This window comes from Eptesicus fuscus, chromosome 21 (genome assembly GCF_027574615.1).
Source record: "Eptesicus fuscus isolate TK198812 chromosome 21, DD_ASM_mEF_20220401, whole genome shotgun sequence".
Taxonomy (NCBI): domain Eukaryota; kingdom Metazoa; phylum Chordata; class Mammalia; order Chiroptera; family Vespertilionidae; genus Eptesicus; species Eptesicus fuscus.
In genome coordinates, this window is record NC_072493.1 from 23547666 (window position 1) to 23573064 (window position 25399).

Consider the following 25399-nt stretch of genomic DNA (forward strand, 5'->3'; position numbering starts at 1 on the left):
CATTGATTTCAAAGAGGAAGGGAGATATAGAAACATCAATGATGAGAGAGAATTATTGATTGGCTGCCTCCTGCACGCCCCCTACTGGGGGAGGGGGGCATGAGACTGCAACCCAGGCATGTGCCCTTGGCCGGAATCAAACCTAGGACCCTTTAGTCCGCAGGCCGACGCTCTATCCACGGAGCCAAACTGGCTAGGGCAACAAGTTTCCTTCATCTTGGCACACAGAGGGTTTCAAAGGCATTGATAGTGTTCTATTTCTTTTCTTTTTTTAACTTTCATTTATGGGTCTAGTGTAATTTGACTGGCGCAACACAGAATAAGTCTACTATTTTTTCCATTTAACTTAGTTCTTCATTGATAGTGTTCTATTTCTTAACTGGATGGTGGGCTCATCAGTAATTGTTTTACTCATTTATTATTTTCTATGCCTGTATAATAAACATTATAGTATATTTTTATATAAAATATTTCATAATTAAATGAAATAAAAGGATTCCTTTAAACAAAAACTTTCTCTAAAAGGTATTCAGTGAAGTCTCTAGGCCTTCAGGGCCCTCCACAGAGACAATGATCAATTTATTGAGGAAACAATCAATCAATCAAATCAGTGTAGCCATCATTTTCTCCTGGTTATATTATACACTTCGTGTTGAACCCTGCTTTTCTTTCTTTCTTTTTTTTTTAAACTATATATCTACAAAAAAAGGAACCTGCAGGCTCAACAGCAATAAAGCCCAACTCTTATCAGTGAAACAGACAATATAGGCAGGAAACCTAATGGGCCGCAGTAGAAATCCAGGAAACTAGCTTGACACAGGACAGGAAATGAATTCCACATCTCCCATGCCAGCAACCCATTGGTCACAACTCATACACTACACTAGCCCAAGGAATCCATCTCTCCCATGGTGTGAAATGTCAGAAGCAGCAAGCACACTGTGTCTATGGGCATATGTTTGAGCATGTGTGTGGGAGGTCCAGAAACACTGCCAGATTTTAAAATTGCTGATTGTTGGTTCCACTGATCAGCACAGTGCAGTGCTGATTATCGTTTTGGGCTGTGCTGTCACTGTATATGCATGTATCCTACTAGAACAGTTGAAATAATTTTACAGTATCTATAATACATAGTGGTCTTATTTAAATATTCCTCACTCCAATTTCCTATTAGTCTAAATAACTCAGAATAGAAAATAAATAATCAGATTATGAAAATAAATTAAAGCAGTTTAAAGTACTTAAGTCTAATAATTAAATATTAAGAACACACCCAAGCTCTACAAATGCGTATTCTAACAGGCATAAATCCAAGGAACAATTGCATAAAAGATTGCAATGATATAACACCAAGAACTCTGGTATCCTTTCCTTTCCCATGTCACAGAGAACTGTCAGAAATGGGTAGACAGCAACAGTCACATCCAGCGGTATTCTGAGATATTTTAACTTCTTTAAGAAATACATTCATTATGGTAGCTAAAAAAAAATTTAAATAATTCCTGGACTGCTTCCATGAGCCCAGCTTCTGGCTGAGCGGTGCTCCCCCTGTGGGAGTGCGCTGACCACCTGGGAAAACTCCTCTGAGTTGAGCGTCCGCCCCCTGGTGGTCAGTGCACATCATAGTGACCCATTGTTCTGCCATTCGGTCAATTTGTATATTAGACTTTTATTATATAGGATGTTTTATGAAGAATGGAAAATACTTAGTGATAGGAGTGGCATTATTTTCCTTTTTCCAAATCTCTTTAATGCTGACACAGAATAGAAGATAGCTGGGTTCTCATGTCTGCTTTTGCATTCAATTTGCTGTACCTGGTTGTTTTGATTGAAAATCCAGCCGTAGGCAGAGATGTAGCTGGACAAGGAAGGAGCATTTTAATAGCTTTTTCATGTACTTTTAGATGTCCTTTGATGCTACACCAAACTCAACAAGTGAATGCTTCAGTTAGCCACAATGCGGGATCTGTAACTTTATCACTGAACTTTTACAACTGTGTTTCACTGCAGGCCACTAGTCTATCTTGAACTGTGAATGGATCTTCTACCTAGGTATGATTTTGTAACATCACCAGTGGATGTCTGGAAAAGTTCATTAAAAATGAAAAAGCTGCCGAAACCGGTTTGGCTCAGTGGATAGAGAGTCGGCCTGCGGACTCAAGGGTCCCAGGTTCGATTCCGGGCAAGGGCATGTACCTTGGTTGCGGGCATATCCCCAGTAGGGGGTGTGCAAGAGGCAGCTGATCGATGTTTCTCTCTCATCGATGTTTCTAACTCTCTATCCCTCTCTCTTCCTCTCTGTAGAAAATCAATAAAACATATTAAAAAAAAAAAAATGAAAAAGCTGTCAAGCTCACAGGGGAGATTTTGGCTCTCCACAATTCTAATTTTCACTTGAGAGCTCGAATTTTATCATTAGCAACAGCTATTGTCAGCTGTTCTCCTTGAAGCAGCAGTCTCATTGGAGAGTCTTTGAGAAGACTTGGTTCTGCACCACCTTCGTTTGTTGCGGTCCTTCCTGCAAGTGAACACGCGCTCCATGGGAAGAGCAGCTGGCTCAGCTCACAGTGCAAACCTCGAACGTGCCCTCACTGGAGATGACCTTTGCACTTCAGTGCGCAGCAGAGGGGCTCCATGCGCACTTCCAATTTCGTCATACTGAACATAAACAAATATACTGAGGGCTCTTATTGGGATGATGAAATATTCTAAAACTGGATTGTGGTGATGGCTGCACAACTTGGTATATTTAAAAACCACTGAATTATACACTTGAAACAGGCAAATTTTATGGTATGTAAATTATACCTTGTTAAAATATCTTTTTTTTTTAAAAAGACCTGCAGTCAGGTGTAAAACAATTATAATTTTTACTGCTCTATCACAGACATCATTAAGTACAATTGGCATTATTTAACTGTGAGTGAATGGTGGTCAATACCTGACTATAAATACAGACTTAATAATAGGGAAATTCAAATAAAAACTACAACGAGGTAAGGAGATACCATCCTCACATCCATTAGCATGGTTAGAATAAAATAAATCAGAAATTAACAAATATTGGTGAGGATGTGAGAAACTGGAACCCTTGTGTACTGCTGAGAATGTAAAATGGTACAGCTGCCGTAGAAAACAGTATTGCAGGTCCTCAAAAAATTAAAAAACAGAACTACCAAAATGATCCAGCAATCTGTGTGTATATACTCAAAAGATGCGAGAGCAGAGTCTTAAAAAATATATTTGTACCCCTATGTTCACAGCAGTATTATTCATAATAGCTGAAAGATGGAAGCAATTCAAGTGTCCATCGACAGATGAATGGATAAACAAAATGGAGTCTATATACACATTGGATAAACAAAATGTAATTTATATATACACATTCAGCCTTAAAAAGGAAATTGTGACACATGCGATAACATGGATAAATCTTGAGGACATTATACTAAATGAAATAAGACAGTCACAAAAAGACAAATATTGTATAATTCCACTTACATTAGCACCTAGAATAGTCAAACTCATAGAAACCAAAGTAGAATGATGGTTACCAGTGACTGAGGGAAGGGAAGAATGAGTTAGTGTTTAATAGGGGCAGAATTTTAGTTTTATAAGATTAGGAGTTCTGGAGATGGATAGTGGTGATGGCCACAATATGATTGTACTCAATGTCACTGAATTGTACACTTAAAAATGATCGAGCCCTAACTGGTTTGGCTCAGTGGAAAGAGTGTCATCTGGCAGACCAAAGGATCCCATGTTCAATTCTGGTCAAGGGCATGTACCCTGGTTACAGGCTCCTCCCCAGCCCAGGCCCTGGTCAGTGTATGTGCAGTAGGCAACCAATTGATGTGTTTCTCTCACATCTATGTTTCTCTCTGTCTTTCCCTCTCTCTTCCACTTTCTCTAAAAGATCAATGGGCCCTCAAAAGGAAAAAAAAAAAAAGATCAATGGAAAAATATACTCCAGTGAGGATTAACAACAACAAAAAAAGTGGGGGTGGTAAATTTTATATTATGAATATTTTACCACAATTTAAAAAAAAAGAGAACAGGAAGCAGCTGAGACAAGGAGGTCTGGCTCACAGATTAGGCTAGGCCCTACTGACAGCTGGGGAAATCAGAAATCCAAAGGAAGGCACAGTTTAAAGAAAATGCTATTTATGCCTTTGTGACTAGAACTCAGTGTATTGATGATTCAACATAAATATATGAGAAGTAAAAATTACCCTAAACAAATATTCGTGTTTTAAAATGTTTCAGTTTTTTTTCCTACATACATTTTGTTTTCAATGGTCACAAATATTAAAGTGTCCATTTGGGCAGTTCAATGATTAATCTGAAGATCACAACTTGTAACAGAAACACAGTTAACAAACTTAAAAGAATCCCCCCCCCCCCAAATTAAGATATAATTCATATACCACAAAATATCACCATTCAAAGTACATAGTCAGAAAAAATAGAAAACAAAACAAAGTATATAGTCAGTGAGTTTTAGTATATTTGAAGTTGTGCACTAATTCCAGAATATCTCATTGCCCCAAAAGGAAACCCTGTACTCATTATACATCACCCCCTCACTGTTCCCACCCCCTGGCCTATGCAATGACTAATCTACTTTCTGTTTTTTATTCTGGACAGTTCACATAGGTAAAAATGTACAATATGCAGTCTTTTGTGTCTGGTTTCTATCTTTCACTTGAAACAGTGTCCTCAATGTTCACCCATGTTGTAGTATCAGTACTGTATTCCTTTTTATGGCTGAATAATATTCCATTGTATGGGTAAACCAAATTTTACTTACCCATCATCAGTTGATGGACATTTGGGTTGTTTCCACCTTGTGGCTATCTTACCTAATAATAGACAAACATGTAAATTGACCATACCTTCGCTACGCCCACCAGCCAATCAGGAGTGATATGCAAATTAACCCAACAAAGATGGAGATTAATTTGCATATACAGGCGTCTAGTGATGGGGCAGGCAGTACACTTGCGTCATTGCCATGGCGACGATGCAGGCATTCTGCCCCACCCCCAGTCTCTCAGGGCCTCTGGGCAGCGTGGGAAGGCGGGGCCAGAGCGGAAAGAGGCGGCTCCTGGGCTGGGCCGGAGTGGAAAGGCGGTGCCAGCAGCCAGGGAAAGGAAGGTCCATTCTAGCACGAATCTTCGTGCATTGGGCTTCTAGTTATGAATAATGCTGTTATGTTCATGTACAAGTTTTTGTGTGGATATGTTTTCATTTCTCCTAGATGGATACCCAGAATGGAATTGTTGGGTCATATGGTAGTTCTATTCTTCACTTTCTGAGGAGATGACATTTTATGTTCCCACCAGTAGTGTATGAGGGTTCCATTTCTATGCATCCTCACCAAACACAACAAACTTCATTTTTAAAACCACTTCTACTATTGGAACATAAACATATCCACCTCAATTTAATACCAAACTTGTAAATTGCAGGTAAGCAAAATCATTTACATCCCAAAACTTTTTTATAACTAAGAAAAAGCAGCTTTTCTAGAACACTATAAAAAATAAAAAAATAAAAATCAACCATTTCCTTAGAATTCTCCATAGAATAAACAAACAGTATAGGAGGAAAGGTAAATATATTTTTAAAAATATTCCTGAAGAAGTTACTGATCATACCCAATTAAGCTGCAAAAAGGCTGCTTGCCACTAGCTTCAGATTTTTCTACTGCAGAAAGCCTTATCCACTGGTCTCATTCCCTGAAATCCAAACTGAGCACTCAGTCTGACCCTGGAGGAACCCCGCTCCTATTATGAGGTGCCCTCGTGGCATCCATTGAGATGGTGTCCTGTCCTTGTCCATCGGGAATCTCCTCATGATGCTGATCTGCAGTTCCAGCAACAACTTCATTTGTATGCATGCTTCTCTCACTAAGTTCTGGAAACTACTCCAGTGTGTGACCCCAGCACTGGACCAGAGTCTCCGTGGCATGAATGGTGGATACTGCTGCCCCCGCTGTGGGAGCCTTTGGCTAGTTCTAACCAGTTGGCCAGGCTTCTGACCCTCGCTTGTGAACACTGCTAATTGGAAATGACTGCAACTATATTTATGTTATGTGTACATATTTGCTCCACTGCTTTAATCTAGAAATTTCAGAGATATATAGTGACATTTTTTCTCAAATCATTATGGAAAGGTGGTCTTCTGCTTAAGTTTGTTTTCTGAAATACTGACACTTCATATACTTTCTAAAATGTACTGCATGCTTATCTTAGGGTGGCTCTGCTGCTCATGATGTAACGTCTGCTCTACAGTACATGGCTGTGCTGGCTGTCCCCCCTTGGGCATGGTAGAGCCCATCACATATAGGCGAGTCAAACTGTTTTTGGCTTGGCAGAAACAATAAACATGTAAATAGCACAGGCCAAGTGCACATGCCCTGAGGTGCAAGGTGACCTGGGTCCTGAGTGCACTGGTCCCTCAGCTCCCATGTATCCTCATCATCAGGTCATCCCTCAGTATTAGGGATAGGATAGGGTCGTTCAAGGGCCACTTGAAGTGCAGAGCTGCCTCTCCATGAGATGGGACTCTATTGTGCCCCTGCAATCCCGCCCTCCCCGTGCGGTCAGCACACAGCTCCCTCAAGCTTCATCAACGCCTTTAATTATTAAGGCTCACAACAGCTCTCTGCCCCTGCAAGCCTCCCCTTCCTTTTCGCTTCACAGTAGTACTTTGGGTCCAGGAGAAAGAAGTCTGGCCTCTGGAGCAGGGGGACTTTGAGGGACTGAAGAGAGTGAATATTATATATTTTGTACCTTTAACCTGGTCTCTGAATGGTATGGAATTTGATATTGGTGGAAGAAGAGTGGATAATGGTGTCACAACATCTGGAAAAGAAGTACAGGAAGCTCTTGTGAACTTTAGACGGCACATGCAGGCTGGGTCAGTGAGCAAAGTCAAGGGTCAGAGTAAAATTAAGAGAAAAGCATCTTCCTACCTATCCAAGGAAAATGCTAAATTACAAGACATACCCAAACTACTGCTGCATATCAAAGAAACCTTAAGAATGGAAAGTCTCATTTCCATTTCCAAATCTCCCAAGACTTTAGTCCAGACTTTTCAACAAGATTTTATCATATTGTCACCTGTTACCGCTTCTTGAATCACATCATTTACTTTTCAGGAGAGAGAGAGAGAGCCTTGCTGCTTTCAGAGGCCATCCCTTTGCTATTTAGAAATCCATTTCAAATGAAGTATATACTTCTAATACATCTTGCGGAAGAGTGGTAATTTTCCTTATAGAGGTGGGAAAATGTCAAAACTGGTACTTAGGGCTTGGCCTTATAAAAAGAACCACTTAGAAAAATGATTGATACTGTCTACATTAAAGTCATGGGTCTTTTATAAACAACTGGGTTTGGAACCACAAGTGTGAAAATAACTAGGCTGGCTCCCCTCTGAGTTAGTCATTCAAGTGATTAAAGGACAAATAAAAGAATCTATTGTTTCACATCAATACTACCACCACCATTGCCACCACAAACTGTCATACTCTGGCCCCAGGAATAGCCAAACACAGGCTCAAGGGCACTCGACAAGGCTGAACCACCACTACGGTCCCAGAAAAAGCCGAGGCCACACAAATGGGCCATGCAAAGGCCCCTCACTCTGACAATTACCTTTCATGAAGAATCGGCAGGTGGGACGAGGCCTCACCTTCCTGTCACTGGGGTCCTTTACTTCGCCCTCTTCCAGATCATCATCCTGAAACAGAAGACAACGTGACTTGCAGAGGGAATCGCCTTAACAAGAGGGAAGAGGCAGGAGGGGTAACTAACATCAGGCATGGTTTTCACCAAACCAGAAAGGATACTGTCATAAGACCCATGTCTGGGCCACTCACCAATTCATTCATGCTCATCTTCCAAACCTCAGATTCCTCACACACAATGGGAAATCTCAAAGCTTACCTATAAGGCTGAAGAATTCCATGAAAGAACACTGAGTAAAGACACTATTAAGCATGTAACCCATGGGCCAAACCTGGGTTTCATTATATTTCTCTTAATTACCAATTCCGGGCAGGATATGGCTATATTTCATGTTTTTAATATTTTGTACATTTAGAACAAAATATTGTATGTCCTTAAAATTCAATACTAACTTTCTCTAATCTAAAATTCTGGGGGGTGGGGAGGAGGGAAGTTAGGTGACTCAGGTTGGCAATGCCACCTAGCCCGTTTTGTGAATCCACCTTTCATCTCAGATCTAGGCCCTTCTCTTTTCTTAGTCCAGAGTTCCTAATCTTGGTTTTCAAACTTTAGAATAACACGGGAGCTTAACCCAACCCTAAAGAACAGCCACAACCTGGACCACTGATCTGTGCCCTCCGCAGCCCCAACTACCGCAGGGCCTGTCACCACTGACCTACCTGCACAGACTTCCACCTACTCCCCCTTGGTCATTTGTAGACTCCTGCTCACTTGTGCCTCTCAGATGAGACCACCTCCCACCCTCAGGGTCACCCCCAGCCCAAGTAGGTATCTGGTTGCCCTGCTGACATTTCTGCTGGTCTGTCCAGGATGAAACTCCTCATTGCCCTGTATTCCAGCCTGTCTGAGAGTACACTAGTGTAATCAATCCAAGGGGTCCCACAAGGCAGAGTTCTAGAAGTCACTCACCCCATCTCCTGTAGCACCACCATCTTCCAGAATATGACCCAGTCTCACCTGGTGAGGGGAAGCACTCCCTAACTGGTATCCCCCCAATCTCTCCCACACACTCCCCACAATGCACAGTGATCTTTTCAAAACCCAAGCAGACAATATTCGTCCCTCCTCTTTTTCTTTGTTTTGTTTGTTAATCTTCTCCCTCCCCTCCTCCCTGCCTCCCACTCTCTAAATATCAATTGAATTTTTTCAATTGATATTTAGAGAGTGGGAGGCAGGGAGGAGGGGAGGGAGAAAGAAGAAAAACCAATGTGAAAGGAACACATCGATTGTTTGCCTCCTGCATGCACCCTGACTGAGGCTGGGGATCAAACCTGCAACCCAAGTACATGCCCTTGACTGGGAATCAAACCTATAACCCTTGCGTGAGCATGCCGAAGCTCTTATCACTTAGCAACACTGGCCAAGGCTTCCCTCCTCTCTTCACACACATTACTTTCAGATTGCAGCTTGAGTCCCCTTCCTCGGGAACCCATCTCCCTTCACAATGGGTCCCCACAGCCCCCTCCTGTAGCACTGGTCACCACCACCATGACCTGCCCAACAGAGCTGGAGGCTCTACCAGTCAGGACTGTGCCTGTCTGCTTACTATGTGTTGCTGGTCCAAGCACAGTGCTGGGCTCATATTAAATGGAATGTATTTATTGAATGCAGAAATGCTAAAGTCAAACCCTGGATTTATGACTATTTAAAAAAAAATTTTTAAATTTATTTTAGAGAGGAAGGGAGAGGGAAAGAGAGAGAGAAATGTCAATAATAAGAGAATCATTGACTGGCTGCCTCCCTCATGCCCCCAACTTGGGATTGAGCCCACAACCCAGGTATGTGCCCTTGACCAGAATTGAACCTGGGACCCTTCTGTCCACAGGTTGATGCTCTATCCACAGAGCCAAACCGGCCATGGCTATGATGACTATTTTTAAAGCTTAAATAATAGATATATAATTTCTGCCTTGAAAATCTTGAGTTATTAAAAAGCATCTTGTAACAAAAAGAACAGCTACCTGTTATATCCCATAAGAAAGCCAACAGAATGATTTTTTTGAAAGATTAAATTTATTCACATTCACTTTTTTAAGGTTCCTAGAATTCACCTTATACAGTAATTGAAAGTTCGTGCCCTCTGAACATCTCCCCATCTTCTCCAACCCCAGAATGATTTAAGTCTTAATATTTGCTTCTTATTATTTTCTCATAGTAATGATTAGTATTCTAAAGCCTCAATGTGGTATTTCACATGAACTCAAATCTAAGTTTAAAGAAGATTCTCTCCATTCTCATTAAAAATGCAAAGCTCTTTTGATAGGTTAGAACCCATTAAAATCTTCCTGCTTCAGCTAGAAATTAATGCATGGAAGTGAAATAATGAGTATAGAAAAATAGTTTTTCAAAGTCAGGATCACAGCAGTATACTAGATCAGATTTAAAGAGGTATGTGTTTCTGCAAAGGCGTTACTTTCAATATTTGCAAGAGCGAAAAGAAGAACCACCTACCCAACTTAAGATTGGTAAGCAGTCACATGAACCATAAGGAGTATATGCAGCTTCTAAAAACTATCAGTAAACAGACCTAGAAATGCATAGTAAAGCACACAATATAATGTCAAACCAATGAACAGAGAACACTGCCATTTAATCCCCACACCTGCCAGGATAAACAAAGGGCTGTACACACTGGTTTGCTAAGTTTATGGTCTCTACTTTCATTAAAAAACAAAAAACAATCAATAAATCACTCAGCAATATAATATCCTGAATTTTCAACCAACCATTCATTTTACATGACTTTTTCAAGTGATAGATGATTAAAACGAGTTCTTAAATCTTATAGAGTTTCATGTAAATACAACTCAAGAAAGGGATCTCTACAGACAAACTCACAATGTTCAGTTGTTTGAGGGCTGTTACGTCAAGTAATGTCTGGGAATTGCTTCAGGTCTCCTGATCATGTGACCTAGAGCAGAGGCAGCAGATAGCAGAGGACAAAGGAGAGGTCTTAGTGGTCCAGCTAGAAGCAAACTGGTGGGTCAATGAGAAGGACAGTGCCTGTGAAGTTCTCAGCAAACATCACCCCCAATGGCTAAAATGGTACAGATATCTAAGTTGGGGGAATGTGCAAAGCCCTCTACAGTTTACAAATCTAAGGAACTTCCACGGCTCATTGGCATACCTCCATCAGCACTTTCTCAGGGTCAATATGCACAGGGCACACTCAACTTTAATGCCTTTATAAATTACGTATGACTGGATGAAAGGCCTGAGTTCAAATTCTGATGGTACGGCTGTGGACACATCCCTCCACATTGAGCTATGGTTTCCTCTAGAAGAACAGGGCTGCATTCAGAGAGTTGCCTTATGTAAAACATGAACAGTGCGCACTTAATCAGCAATCACTATTTTAATGGAAAAATACCTCAGAGACAATGTGCCAAAATACAATTATCTCTAAGCAATGGTAGCATAAGTTGTTTTTGCTTTCTTCTTCGAACAGGTTTTTATTTTCCTTTAAAAAAAAAAGCCTATATATTACTCATGTAAGAACTTGCTTCCAACAGGGCAGCTCCCATAGCAATGGAAGACAAGGACATGGTCACCACATGGCACTGCTGTGCGGAGAAGCAGACTTGGCATATGAACACACGCACCAGAACAGAGACTTAGCACCACCTTGACACTGTCACTCATAATCTCCTTACACCCTGGATCTTGCTTCTGTAAAATGGGGTAACAATACAGGTCTATAATCCCTTACCCCAAAACGTCACAGCCAGATGTTTTGGGAATTCAAAATGTTTTGATTTTAGCAAGGTGATATAGCGTGGTCTGAAGCAGCACCCGAACAGTCGCTGTGAGGAGTAAGGAAACCTTTTCATTCTCAAACTCCTGGGCTCTCCTGGCCAAGAGGAAGGCCTATGGCCTGTGCTTACTCATGTTGCTGTGCTGACCAGGCCTTCAGGTGGCAGACACTGCATGGGCTCTTCTGAAATGTTGTGCAGGCTTCCTAGGCTTTGGCGAGGGGACTGATGCTACCCTCACTTAAGTGAATTGGAGGAGTGAATACAGGGAATGTACCACCTGAAAGAAGTGGGCCTTGCAGACAATAAATCTTCAGCCATGAGGGTAAGCTGAGGAGGACCTTTTGTAAAGACAGTATACACTGAGTGCCCAGATTATTATGATCTCTGAACGCATAATAATCTGGCCACTCAGTGTGTGTGTGTGTGTGTGTGTGTGTGTGTGTGTGTGTGTGTGTGTGTGTATTAGAGGCCCGGTGCATGATTTCGTGCATGGGTGGGTCCGGCCAGCCTGGCCAGGGGGAGGGAACATGGGTGGTTCACCCTGATAGCAGAGCTGTGCTTGAAAGCCACCAGGAAAAAGCCCTCTGTAATGTATAGTTTCCATTAGGACCGGAAGTTACTTTTAGTAGGGATTTAAAATGTAAGGGGACCAGACCAAAGGCCTGCCAGAAGTAGGCTGTTCATGGACCCAGGTACACACCTTTGTTCCCTGCTCCGTCAGAGAAATGTAGCTGGGGCTGGGGACAGGGCATCTTGGGAAAGAAAGAGGATAGTGTGCTTAGTAGGGACACAGGGCACACACTCAAGCAGAGATCGACAGGAAATGAAGGATTAGAACTGGCAGAAAGAGAGCAGGAAAAACGAATCAGCAACAGTCATTCTGATGTACAAGCTGGTAGGTGTCTAACACTGGGTTTCCCAATGGTGGTTAGGGCTGGTGCTGGTCAGCCACAACCAGCACTTAAGCCCTCTCTATGGAAATGGCTCTCCAGTGTAAACCTTTTGTCCTCTGCCACTCCGCATCTCAATGGCACTCAAACTAAACGTACCCCTAAGCAACAGGTTTCTCTATTTGCTCAGAAGGCAGTTATTGGCTGCCTACAATGTGCCAGGTCCCGGGGATACTGAGGAAGCCACCCCAGTAGGTCCCAGAAGTAGGGAACTGTGTTCCTGGAGGTGGGAAGAGAGAGGTGGGAAGTGAAAGGAACAAACATACTGATGACCCAGTTAATTTAACTGTGGCAGTACAACAAAGGTGCCAGGTGCAACAGAGAGGCAGGGGCAGGAGATAGAGCCTATGTTAAGGAGGTGACATTTACACCAACACTTAAAGAATCAGGAGGATCCCAGAAAGAAGCTGGGCAACTGCAGGCCAGGTGTGCTGCTGTGAGGGCCCAAGTTACCAGTGCCTCCCCCTGGTGAGGTCTGCCTATCCCTGAGTTGGAGGAAGACTCTGCTCTAACCTGTCATTATCCCCAGTGCATTGGGGCAAGGCTGGCAGACAGTAGGGCCTACTGGCGCTGTGTCCAAGAAAACAGACCTGCAGGGGTGACTTGAGTAGGAGGCACCGACTGGGGTGTGGGAAGGAAACCGCCTCCTGCGGCTGAAAGAAACTATGTTCTTGAGGTCTCCTCAGCAGCAGACTATTTCCACGTGTAGGGCCCCTGACGAGAGGGTGTCATTCAGGGCAAAACAAGCCAAACCAATCCATCAACCATGGGGTCTGAGGGGGTAAGAAACCAAACTGAATTTTTATCTCACATGCTGTTTCTAGGGGAAACAAACAAATCTCCAGAGGATGGGTGTTTTCCAGGGACAGCTCAATTCAACTCAATGTCCCACACCACCACATCTAAGTGCAGTGGAAAAGCCCATTGGTGGGATGACGCCAAAGTCCCCTGGGACCGACAGGGAGACACTTGACCCCATACGGCCATGGAAAGACAGAAGAGTAGATAAATTTCCTTTTAAGACTTACTCAGAAGGACAAGATGGTGGTGTAGGTAAACACCTGTACTCGCTGCCTCCCATAACCACATCAAAATTACAACTAAAATACAGAACCATCATCCAGAACTGCTGGAAAGCTGGCTGAATGGAAGTCCTAAAACTAGAGAAGTAAAGAAGGAAGCACGTGGAGACTGGTAGAGGTGCGGAGGGGTGGAATGGGATTCTGACACCCACATGTGCAGCTTTTTTAGTTGGGAGGGAGATCTTTTCTGTGGAGGGAGGCCACCCAAAGGAGCAAGGGGTCCCAGCAATGGGAAAAGAAGTCCCTATGAGCAGAACAACTTCGGGCTGTAAAAACCAGTGTGGATTGAGGCTCAGTGACACAGAGGCTGCTGGAGACCCAGCTGTTCCTCTTAAAAAGGCTGGCACCATAAACTAAACTTTCAAAGTCCTGCTTCCTCTGAGCTCCAGCACCAGGGTGAGGCTCTGGGGAACACAGACACATAAGAGGAGGATTGGATTGTCTGGCATTGGGGCAGGAACTCCGGGTCGGCCTTCTCCTAGACAGAGGTGCTCACAGGGATCATTGTTCCTATGCTGGGACTTGCCCAGTCACAGAGTTGACAGGCAACTATTTCTGTTTTTTCCACCCTGCTGATTCCCTAAGACCCTGCCTCATCCAATTTACAACCCCACCCAAGCTGTGTGCAGCGGCTTTGCATATGAATGGATTTTAGTCACCCAGGCTAAAATCTCTCAAGCTGCAGCTGGGTCAAGGAGCTGATTTTGTACCTCCCTGGAAACCCAAGAATCCGTGTACCCAGCGGTTAGTACCAAACCATACCAAATTACAACTCTACGCATCCATAAGCAACACACTCAAGGGGCAGACTCAGTGAGCACCAAAGCCCCACTGAAGCAAGTCCTGCTCCACAGAAGTGTCTCCTGCACAAGAGCTCTCCCACTGTAGTCGCAGCTGATCCTCTCAGCAAATTGGCCTGGAGGTCAATTCCTCCCAGTGACACCAAGAGCAATCAAGCCTCAACTACAAGACTGTGCTCACAGCCCACAAAGGGGTGCACCTAGAGCTCCCAGCTCAGGTGACTGGGGAGGCTAAGCCACTGGGCCCTATAGAAAACCTACTACACAAGGCCACTCTACCAACTCAAGGGGACACAGCAGCTTTACCTAATACACAGAAACAAACACAGGGAAGCAGCCAAAATTCGGAGACAAAGAAACATGTCACAAGTGAAAGAAGTGGAAGAAAGCAAATTACTGGATATAGAGTTCAAAACCACGGTTATAAGGTTACTCAAGAATCTTCTAGAAACCTCCAAAAAAAAAAAAAAAAAGGAAAAGAAATTAAGCATACAATGACTGAAATAAAGAATAATTTACAGAGATTCAACAGTAGACTAGAGGATTCTGAAAATCAAATCAGTGATTTGAAATACGAGTAAGCAAAGAACACCCAACCAGAAAAGCAAAAAGAAAAAAAAAACCCAAAAATATGAAGATAGTGTAAGGAGCCTCTGGGACAACTTCAAACATACCAACATTCACATTATGGGGTGTAAGAAGAAGAGAGAAACCAAGATATTGAAAACCTATCTGAAGAAATAATGACAGAAAACTTCCCCTACCTGGTGAAAGAAATAGACTTACAATTACAAGTCCAGGAAGGGCAGAGAGTCCCAAAGAAGAGGAACTCAAAGAGGACCATGCCAAGACATGTCATAATTAAAATGCCAAGGGCTAAAGACAAAGAGAGAATCTTAAAAGCAGCAAGAGAAAAGTAGTTGGTTACATACAAGGGAATGCTCATCCAACTGTCAGCTGATTTTTCAACAGAAACTATGCAGACCAGAAGGAAGTGGCAAGAAATATTCAAAGTGATGAACAGCAAGATCTACAACCAAGATTACTCTACCCAGCAAAGCTATCATTTAGAATGGAAGTTCAGATAAAGAGCTTCACAGACAAGAAAAAGCTAAAGGAGTTCATCACCACCAAACCACTATTACAGGAAATGTTAAAGGGTATTCTTTAAAAAGAGGAAGAAGGGAAAAAAAAAAGATAAAAAATATGAATAAAATGGCAAGTAATACATATCTATCAACAACTGAATCTAAAAATCAAAATAATTGAATAAGAAATCTAATGAACAGAATAAACTGATGAATAAAATAGAATCAGAGGCATGGAAATGGAACAGACTGATGATTCTCAGAGGGAAGGGGAGTGGTGGGCAGGAAGAGATTAAACAAAGATCTTATATGCATACTAGAGGCCCGGTGCATGAATTCATGCATGAGTGGGGTCCCTTGGCCTGGCCAGAGATTGGAACCAATCTGGGCCATCTCACCCAGTCCCAATTGGGGCCAATTAGGGCCGGCCAGCTGGGGGGAGGGGCTGCAGGGAGGTTAGCGGGCTGTGGGAGGTTGGCTGTGGGAGAGCACTAACCACCAGGGAGCAGCTCCTGCGTTGAGCGTCTGACCCCTAGTGGTCAGTGTGCATTATAGAGACCAGTCAACTGGTTGTTTGGTCGACCGGTCATTAAGGTCACTTAGGCTTTTATATATATAAATATGCATTACTTATGGACACAGACAATAGGGTGGCGAAGGCCTGGGGCAGGAACCGGGTGGATGGGGGCAATGGGGGGGAAAAAGAGGGACATCTGTAATAATCTCAACAATAAAGATTAAGAAAAAAGGATTTATTCAACAGTTGAAGCAAGGTGAGTTCATGACTGGTCCTCTCTTAACAGGAAATGAACTGTCCAGAACCCTTAGGCCATAATCTGGAGCTCTCCAACATTCCCTAGTGGCTAAAACACCACGTTCACAAGCAATCTCAACCAATGACCATTTTCTGGTCAAAATTTCATTCAAATTGATTAACTCGAGTGTCATGACACCATGTTTCCCTTTGCCAACCCTGTGACAGAGCTGAATTTTTCCAAAGTGGAAGGGAAGCATACCTGGGAAGACCTAAGGGAACCTGCATGATAATGTTCCAACAACACCCTTTTAAATAAGATAACCCTGGCCAGGTGGTTCAGTTAGTTGGAACATTGTCCTGTACACCAAAGAACTGTGGGTTATATTCCCAGCCAAGGGCACATACCTGGGTTGTGGGTTCAATATTCTGTTGGGGCATGTGAGGGAGGCAGCTGAATCCATGTTTCTCTCTCCCTTCCTCTCTCTCTAAAAATCAGTGACCATGTCCTCGGGTGAAGATGAAAATAAAATATATTAAACAAAGATTATTGCCGAGGCCGGTTTGGCTCAGTGGATAGAGCGTCAGCCTGTGGACTGAAAGGTCCCGGGTTCGATTCCGGTCAAGGGCATGTACCTTGGTTGCGGGCACATCCCTAGTGGGGCCTGTGCAGGAGGCAGCTGATCGATGTATCTCTCTCATCGATGTTTCTAACTCTCTATCCCTCTCTGTAAAAAGTCAATAAAATATATTAAAAAAAAAAAAAGATTATTATTAACCCAAGAGATCACAGTTATGATAAAAAAAAAAATCTACGCCGAAACCGGTTTGGCTCAGTGGATAGAGCATTGGCCTGCGGACTCAAGGGTCCCAGGTTCGATTCCGGTCAAGGGCATGTACCTTGGTTGCGGGCACATCCCCAGTAGGGGGTGTGCAAGAGGCAGCTGATCGATGTTTCTCTCTCATCGATGTTTCTAACTCTCTATCCCTCTCTCTTCCTCTCTGTAAAAAATCAATAAAATATATTTTAAAAAAAATAAAAAAATAAAAAATCTAAAATTCTAAGCTTATAACCCCACACATGCCCTGTAAAGTTCTGTTCTTATGAACTAAAGTCAGATAAGCAATGTCTAAAACCCTACAAATTCACTAAGCACACCATGGTCGCCACCACCCGCTATTAGAGAAGTGTGGTACTTACAGTAAACCTGTGATTAAGTATTTAACTAGTAACATTTTCCCTCCCAACCCAAAACATTTCTGAGAGATATTCTACACACCTTTAACTGTGATGACTCTCAGATAAGCAGAATTTCCTTCCCTGGGGAACTTTAAAAACTCTGGATTATTTCAATTTGCTCTGTCCCTCTCTCAACTCCTTGGAGTAAAATCATTATTCAGGACTTCAGGCTCTTTGCCCCAAAACTCAACTTCTTAAAGATCATGATTAAAATTCTTTCAAAAGGATTATCTGTAATAAAACTCCAAACTACCCATATCTAAGATATATTACCAATCTTACCTTTTCCTCAACCTGAAAGCCAGATTATTTAAAGAAATTATAAGAATGTGTGATAGCCTGATCAAAACCTGAGGTGTTCTGGCATAGAACCCCATTTTATCCAGTCCCGAGGGTTTTATTTGGCCCAGCTGGGACCCTCACCAGAGGACAAACTGTGGGACAAAGATAAAAATGCCTAAATAGACAAAACTGGAAGAAAGCCTCTCGAGTCTTTTCATTAGTCTCAAGAACCTGATTAGGACTGCAGATTCATGATGGTTCTGGTAGAATGTCAACTCAACTAGGATTTAAAGATAGCAAAGATAAAAGGAGAAATTATCTCTTCACTTGTTTAAAAAAAAAAAAAAAAATCCAAAACTGCCCTGGCTGATTTGGCTCAGTGGATAGAGAGTCAGCCTACGGACTGAAGGGTCCTGGGTTCGATTCCGGTCAAGGGCACATGCCTGGGTTGCGGGCTTGATCCCTAGTTGCGGGGAGAGGTGCAGAAGGCAGTCAATCAATGATACTCTCTCATCATTAATGTTTCTATCTCTCTCTCCCTCTCCCTTCCTCTCTGAAATAAGTAATAATTAAAAAAAAACCCAAACTTAAAAAATTTGGACCAGGCATTCTAATACAATAGCACCAGATAGATGAGTGAGGGTCCATGGAAATTCTGCCAGCTACCAACTGGCAGAAGTTTTCTGAATCTAGACCACTTCTCTTTGAATTTAGCACTTCCTAATTACCATGGCGACTGCTCCTAGACAATCCTCTCATTTTCCTGCACTCCTCCATCCCACCTCCTTGTTCTGAAATGAGGCTAAGTTAATCCTATGAAGAGCTCTCCTCCTGGCACCAAGCCAAGGTGTGGCTGGTGGCAAGAAGTCCTTCTGGGCTCTATCTACATGCATTTGCACCCCAGGAATACTCACGTCAATCTCCCCATCATCAATCTCTCCATCGTCATCCTCTTTTTTTTTCTCCTTGGCAGCCTCCAGGGGCTCCTTTTCTTCCACACTGTGGACATCGGCCTTTCCCTCCTCCTCGGGAGCTCCTTCTCCCTTCTCCTCATCATCCTCTGCCCCAGCCTTCTCTGCTTCGTCCTCCTGCCCAGCGGGGGCTGGCTCTTCGGGGACCTCCTCATCATAGTCTAACTCATGCTCGTCCAGTTCCCTGGTGACCGAGGAGGCCTCGTCCCTCAGGTCACTTGTGCGGTCTTCCTCGCCCCCATCTCCTTCTTCTGCGTGAGGGGGGCTCGTAGGGCCTCTGTTCAGCTCCTGAGGCTCAGAGTCCTGGTCCTGATCCTCCTCATCAGAGCGGCTTTCCTCTTCCTCCTGGCTCAGTCCCAGGACAGCATTTTCCTCATCCTCCAAATCAGAAGCCCTCCCTGCAGCTTTGTCCAAATCCTGATCAGACCCACTTTCTCTCAGAATGTCATCATCCGAGAGCCCTTGATGCTCCTCTTCTTCGTCCTCTGGAGAGCGAGGGTCCCGTTCAGGGCTCTCAGCCACATCCATCGGTACGCACAGTTCTGAGAGATGGGGGGGGGGGGGGGAGAGAACATGAATTTATATCATTTATGAAAATGTAAAGTGACTCTTGCCCTGGTTTTCCTGGCCCCACACTTACTCCTGACCTCCAGGGGGGGTAACAGGATCTGCATTTTGCTTGGTCCTGCATAACTCCTCCAAATCCCAGTTCCCACTTCACAGATCACTACTGTTAGCTGTTCTACCACACACAGCATCTTCACGAGGATGAACTCTGCTTGCTAAGCTGTGTGCTAAGTACCTCACATCTGCAGCAATCTGGCAGGAAGGCACCTGGTGTACCTCTTCTCACTAGTGCAACTCAAACAGTTAATAGAAAGTATAGAAAATGAGTGATAAGATATGCATTGCAAGGGGATAGCCTTTTGGATTCTTAGAGTGCTGATGAAATTCAGGAAAATGTACATTATGGAATAAGGCAGCGAAGTTGAAGACATGCATCTAACCATTTTTTCTGGAGTCATCCTGAAGGGTCTATAACAGAAACCAGGCTTATCTTTAAGAGTCCCCAGGTTGTAGGCTGTCTTCTGCTCCTAAATGCAAGTCTCTAAATATGGCCTTGATTTCCTTATCAGATAGATACACTTGGCATGACCTTGGGCCTCACCAGACCTATATGTTGGAGCTGCCAATGGAAGCCCCGGAAGAAGGCATTCATGTACCCTGTGATTCTCACAGGAAAGTAAAGACCACTGTTCTAATACAGATGTTTTGAAAAAGAACTCTGGCAGAACATTTTATGTATTTACGTACAGTTGACTCTTGAATAACATGGTTTTGAACTGCAGGGGTCTACTTATATGTGGGTTTTTTCAATTGGCCCATGGAGTTCAAACCCACATTGTTCAGGGATTAACTCTGCGGTTGGGATTCTGGGCATATAAAAGGCTGACTGTCGTTATCCCATCACTGCTTTTAGACTGCTCAGGAGGTCAGCATCCCAACCCTAAAGTTGTTCAAGGGTCAACTGTAGTTTCTGTAAAAAGACCAACATGTCATTTTTAAATTTCATTTCTATTTTACTAACATAGATTTAATTACAAAGTGAATATTTTCTGGTTTTCCCACTTCAGTGTGCAAAGACAGTACATTGTTCCATTTTTGTTAAAACATTTTTATTGAGAGAGAGGAAGAGGGAGAGAAACATTGATGAGAGAAGAATGTCATCAATCAGCTGCCTCCTGCACACCCCCTAATGGGGATCAAGCCCACAACCTGGGAAAGTGCCCTGACTGGGAATCAAACCAGCAATTTCTTGGTTCCTGGATTGATGCTCAACTGCTGAGCCATACTGCCGGGCTGTTCCATTTGTTTTAAACACAGATTGTACAAGGTGGAGTAAGATTGTGAGTACATGACACCAAAACCGAACAGTCTACAAGCAAACACCATTCACCAATGAAAGGTGTAGCAAGTCACCACCACTGAGTTAGTTTGAAATATTAGTAATAGTGAAAGGTTAAATGGTCACTTGATTATTCAAATTTTTAATTTAAAATAATGTATGGCCCAGCCTGCGTGGCTCAGTGGTTGAGTGTCAACCTATGAACCAGGAGATCATGGTTTGATTCCCAGACAAGGAACATGCCTGGGTTGCAGGCTCAATCCCCAATGTGGGACATGCAGGAGGCAGCAGATCAATGATTGTCTCTCTCTCTCTCCCCCTTCATCTCTGAAGTCAATAAAAAAATAATGTATGTCACAGCCATGCTGCCTGACATCTCAGCAAGATCTGGAAACATCCTACATAATAAAAGGCTAATATGCAAATTACCAAATGGTGGAATGACCGGTCACTATGATGCGTGCTGACCACCAGGGGGCAGACACTCAATGCAGGAGCTGCCCCTGGTGGTCAGTCCACTCCTACAGGGGGAGCGCCACTCAGCCAGAAGCCGGGCTCAAGGCTGGTGAGCACAGTGGCAGTGGTGGGAGCCTCTCCCGCCTCCGTGGCAATGCTAGGGATGTCCAACTGACGGTTAGGCCCCACTAAGCCATCTGTTGGACATCCCCCCAGGGCTCCCGGACTGCAAGAGGGCACAGGCCAGGCTGAGGGACCTCCCCCGCAAGCACACAAATTTCATGCACCGGGCCTCTAGTACACACATAATTCAATATGTAATTATTTTATGTAATTACATAACTATACCTACAGTTGTTTTTCTAGGGGCTATTTTTATTTTTTTTTGCATTTATCAGGAAAATCTTCTACTGCTTTTTTAAAAAAATCTATTGTCGAGAGTATTACAGATACTCCCCTCTTTTTCCCCCCTTTGGGCTGATAATGTAAATTATTATAATTTAGCACACATCAGGACAAATCACTTATAATTCATCACTTTAAATAAATTAAGTGGTTAGCAATAAGAGAAATTTATGAACCAATCAATTCATCCCGTCATTTAAATATATAGTTTTGAAAATGATTCAATTTTTAGTCTTCAAACTACACTACCCGGAGGTAGAACTTTGGGAAAATTATTAAAAAGTTATTCCTTGTATGATATATTCTGCTGAAAATGAAAATTCAAGACTACTCCTATGACTTCCCGGCCTCCTTGTGCAGGCAGAGCCTGTCATTGCACATAGCACACTTCCATAGTCCAGGGCATCAGCAAAGATGAGAAAGCTACTAAGGACAGGGCTGGCTGTTAAAGGCCCCTATACTCTTAACTGTTCTAGACAGAGGATGCGGATGGTTACAGCCAAGGGCCATTGGCAAACAGGCAGCTGGTCCCTTGGTTAATGATATTAATAAAACACATAAGATTTTCCTTTGTGCACGATACCCTATGCCAGTGTTCGGCAAACTCATTAGTCAACAGAGCCAAATATCAACAGTACAACGACTGAACTTTCTTTTGAGAGCCAAATTTTTTAAACTTAAACTTCTTCTAACGCCACTTCTTCAAAATAGACTCGCCCAGGCCGTGGTATTTTGTGGAAGAGCCACACTCAAGGGGCCAAAGAGCCGCATGTGGCTCGTGAGCCGCGGTTTGCCGATCACTGCCCTATGCCTATCTCTGCATACTTTTTATTACATTGTATATAAGAAATCTTCACAGAAGGGCAGGGACTTTCATCTCCCCAGCTGCTTAAGCTAGCACCTGGTACCTTGTAGGCAGGCAGTCACATGAAACTGATTACTGAACTACTTGAAACCAAATCCTGATTTTCATACTTTAAAGTCTAATGGCGACCTTGACACAACACCACCTCATAATCAACCAAAAGTGAATGTCCTTTCAAACTAGTTTTTTTAAAAAAAATCACACAACTAATACTCCGCAGAACCTCCTCCCACCCCAAACCTGTGATTGGCCTTGTAACATACTATCTGTTCACAGCCACAAACTCTCATAACCTGATAACAGCCCTCTTTCTGGGCCCAGGTGCAAATTGGTTTGTTTTGGTTTCATTGTTTGATTAGATCCAATCCAAATTGCTTTTTACATTAGAGTAAGAAATGAAAAAAAAAAGAAAAAAAAAGAGGGCCAAACTTCAAATAATCCAAGAAGTGAGCAAGTAACATGGGATATTTATCTCTTGGTATACTGTATCTTTTGGGGGTACATGGGCTAGTGCAAACAGTGTGCACTTCTGAGGCAGAACTTGAACCCCCAACTCTATTGCTTCCTAGCTTTAAGGATCTTGGGGAAAATTGTGTAAACTAGACAGACCTCAGTTTCTTCATCTCAAATATGGGGATAACGGTATCTACTATACAAGACCATTGCAACAATTAGATGACATGAGACTGATAATGTGCCTAGCACATTTTTCTTCTTCTTAATCCTCACCCAAGGATATGTTTTTAATTGATTTTTTTTTCTTTTTTTAGAGAGGAAGGGAGAGAGAGAAACACTCATGAGAGAAAAATCGATTGGTGGACTCCCGTATGCAATCTGACCAGGAATTGAACTCCCAAACTTTTTGTATATGGGACAACACTCCAACTGAGCCACCCAGCCAGGACTGCCCAGCATGTTTTAATTTAAACTGAATGTGAAGGTGAGTTAAGGCAATCCTCAACTTCCAATAGTCATACTCCTTTCACCCCTGTCAGGTTCAGTTCCAGTCTCTTACACTCAGTAGTAATTCATTCACTATTTCATGCAGCAAATACCTGACAATCTACTTAATGCAAGACTATATTATTTAAAAATAACTTCTGCAAAAATTCAACAGCTACCACTGTTCACTGAGAGATCACTACTCTGTGTCAGGAGCTTGATCAATTTCCTCACATCAACCTTCCAAATAAGTGATGGTCCCCTTCATAGATAAGAAAACCAAGGCTACATAGCCACTGAATGGCTATCCAAAGACTGCAACTTAGAGCTGCACCTCAAGCAAGTACTGTCCCAGAGCCCTAGACTCTGCAGCAAATGAGCTTCGGCTCCCTGCCTGGGAACTAACCCCCATTTTTTTTGCCATTGTTCCTATAGGAAAATGGGACCTGAGTTCCAAACTGATTTTATAAATTCTTTTTTGGAACACAGCTCATGCATTAGCTGTGGACTTCTACTGCACCAGTAGATTTTGCCTGCTTTTCTTTTCTCCCTTCTAAAGTTTTGTGCTGATCCAACCATACTCCTATCTTAGCCTTTCTTGAACCAAAACACATCTTTTCATATAAAAGTAAAAGTTAACATATTGATACAGACTACTAGTTAAAAAATAGTGATGATCATATGGAGGTCCAATCTATGACACCATTGTGTGATTTTAAACTTGGCTGAAGTTTGAATCTTAGATACTTAAACTAAATAGGAACGTCCTCCACAGTTTGAATTATGGAAATTACTTCAACATTCTAAGGGTGCAAAGATAACTTCCCAACTCTCAAAAGGTAGTTCTCAGCACCGAACAGACAGGGGTGGAGAAGCCAAAAGTCCTGAGTGCACCTGCTACTATCAGGCAAGGCTCGGTGCTCTTTATGTCAGCGGTGCTTAGCCTTTGGGAGCAAGGATTACTTTGAGAATAAGATGTAGTGTCAGCTTCCCTCCCTAGAAAAATCTGGACACACACAATTTATCATCCACTTTAGGGAATTCAAAACCTCCTGAGGTCCACCCATGACCCCCCGATTAAGAACTCTTGCCCTAAGTATATTGTACATTATTCTGTTATGTATCCATACTTACCACATTGTATCGAGACTATGTGTTTGCAAAGCCTGTTGGAAGGCCCCCTTGTAAGTGCCTCAGTGGAAAGTCTCACACTCACTTCTGTATTCCCTGGACTCAGCAAACATCTGGCACTTGGTAGCAGAGCTCCCATGTAATTTACTGTCTAAATTGCAACGTTTGAGACTGATAGGAGGCACTGTTAACAATTAAAACAAGCATGAACAGGGACTGTCCAAGGCACATGGGGATATCTAGTCACCTTAGGAGGCCCTGTGGGATCACCTGGGAGTTTATAATCTGAGGCTGCTCACAGGTGAACATCTTGCAGAGAGAAATATGCCAAAGAATCTATCTCCCTGTTATTTAGAAGCAACCCAAGTCAACCTTGCTGCAATGAAGAGGAGAGTCACGGGGGGTCAGAAGATGGCTGTGTTCCACGGTCTGCTCTGGGCAGGTTAACCATCTCTCTAGGCGTCTGTGTCCTAAATTAATTTGAGATTAATTCAATTTGGCAAAAAACTAAGTGCATGCTCTCTGGCAGGTGCTAGGAAAACCATGTGGCCTATTAAGTGTAGACAATGAAATGGAGGGTCCTCTGGTCACGTCTTCACTAACTGCCAGGCACACAGATTTTACTGTTTGTTCTCACACAAGCATCCTGTAATAGAGGATTCTTGGTAAAGTTTAGAATTAATTCTTTTGTCCTTTTACCCATAAAATGGTGAACTTGCCTAGAGAACAGATTAACAAGTAAGTATTCATCACCGTGTTTCCACTGCCTACTGCATTTGGCAGATGGTGAGTGATGTTTGCTGAATGAAGGAATGACAAAATCTCTTTACTTGATAAACTACCTGTTACATTCCAGAAATAAATTTGAAATAAGAGCCTAATTTTTAGAAGACTATACCAGAACTCAAGCATAGCAGCTGCTGTCTCATTTCCCAGCAATCACCCTGGAGGCTGCACACCAATTCCAACGGCACTGCTAAAGGACAGAACACTTTGGGAACTTCTCTTTTGAGGAACC

The 25399-nt window shown here is 42.9% G+C and overlaps 1 protein-coding gene across 2 annotated transcripts in view; it reads right to left on the bottom strand.

Moving 5' to 3' along the window:
• ZC3H18 (zinc finger CCCH-type containing 18) overlaps positions 1–25399 on the bottom strand; it is a 59815-nt gene that overhangs the window by 32532 nt on the left and 1884 nt on the right. For both annotated transcript variants that reach the window (XM_054710165.1, XM_054710166.1), the window contains 3 exons: positions 18620–19218; positions 7662–7746; positions 6798–6869 (listed from right to left, as the gene is read on the bottom strand). In XM_054710165.1, the coding sequence (XP_054566140.1) occupies positions 6798–6869; positions 7662–7746; positions 18620–19204 (742 nt within the window). In that variant the 5' untranslated portion in view covers positions 19205–19218. The remainder of the gene's footprint in view (positions 1–6797; positions 6870–7661; positions 7747–18619; positions 19219–25399) is intronic.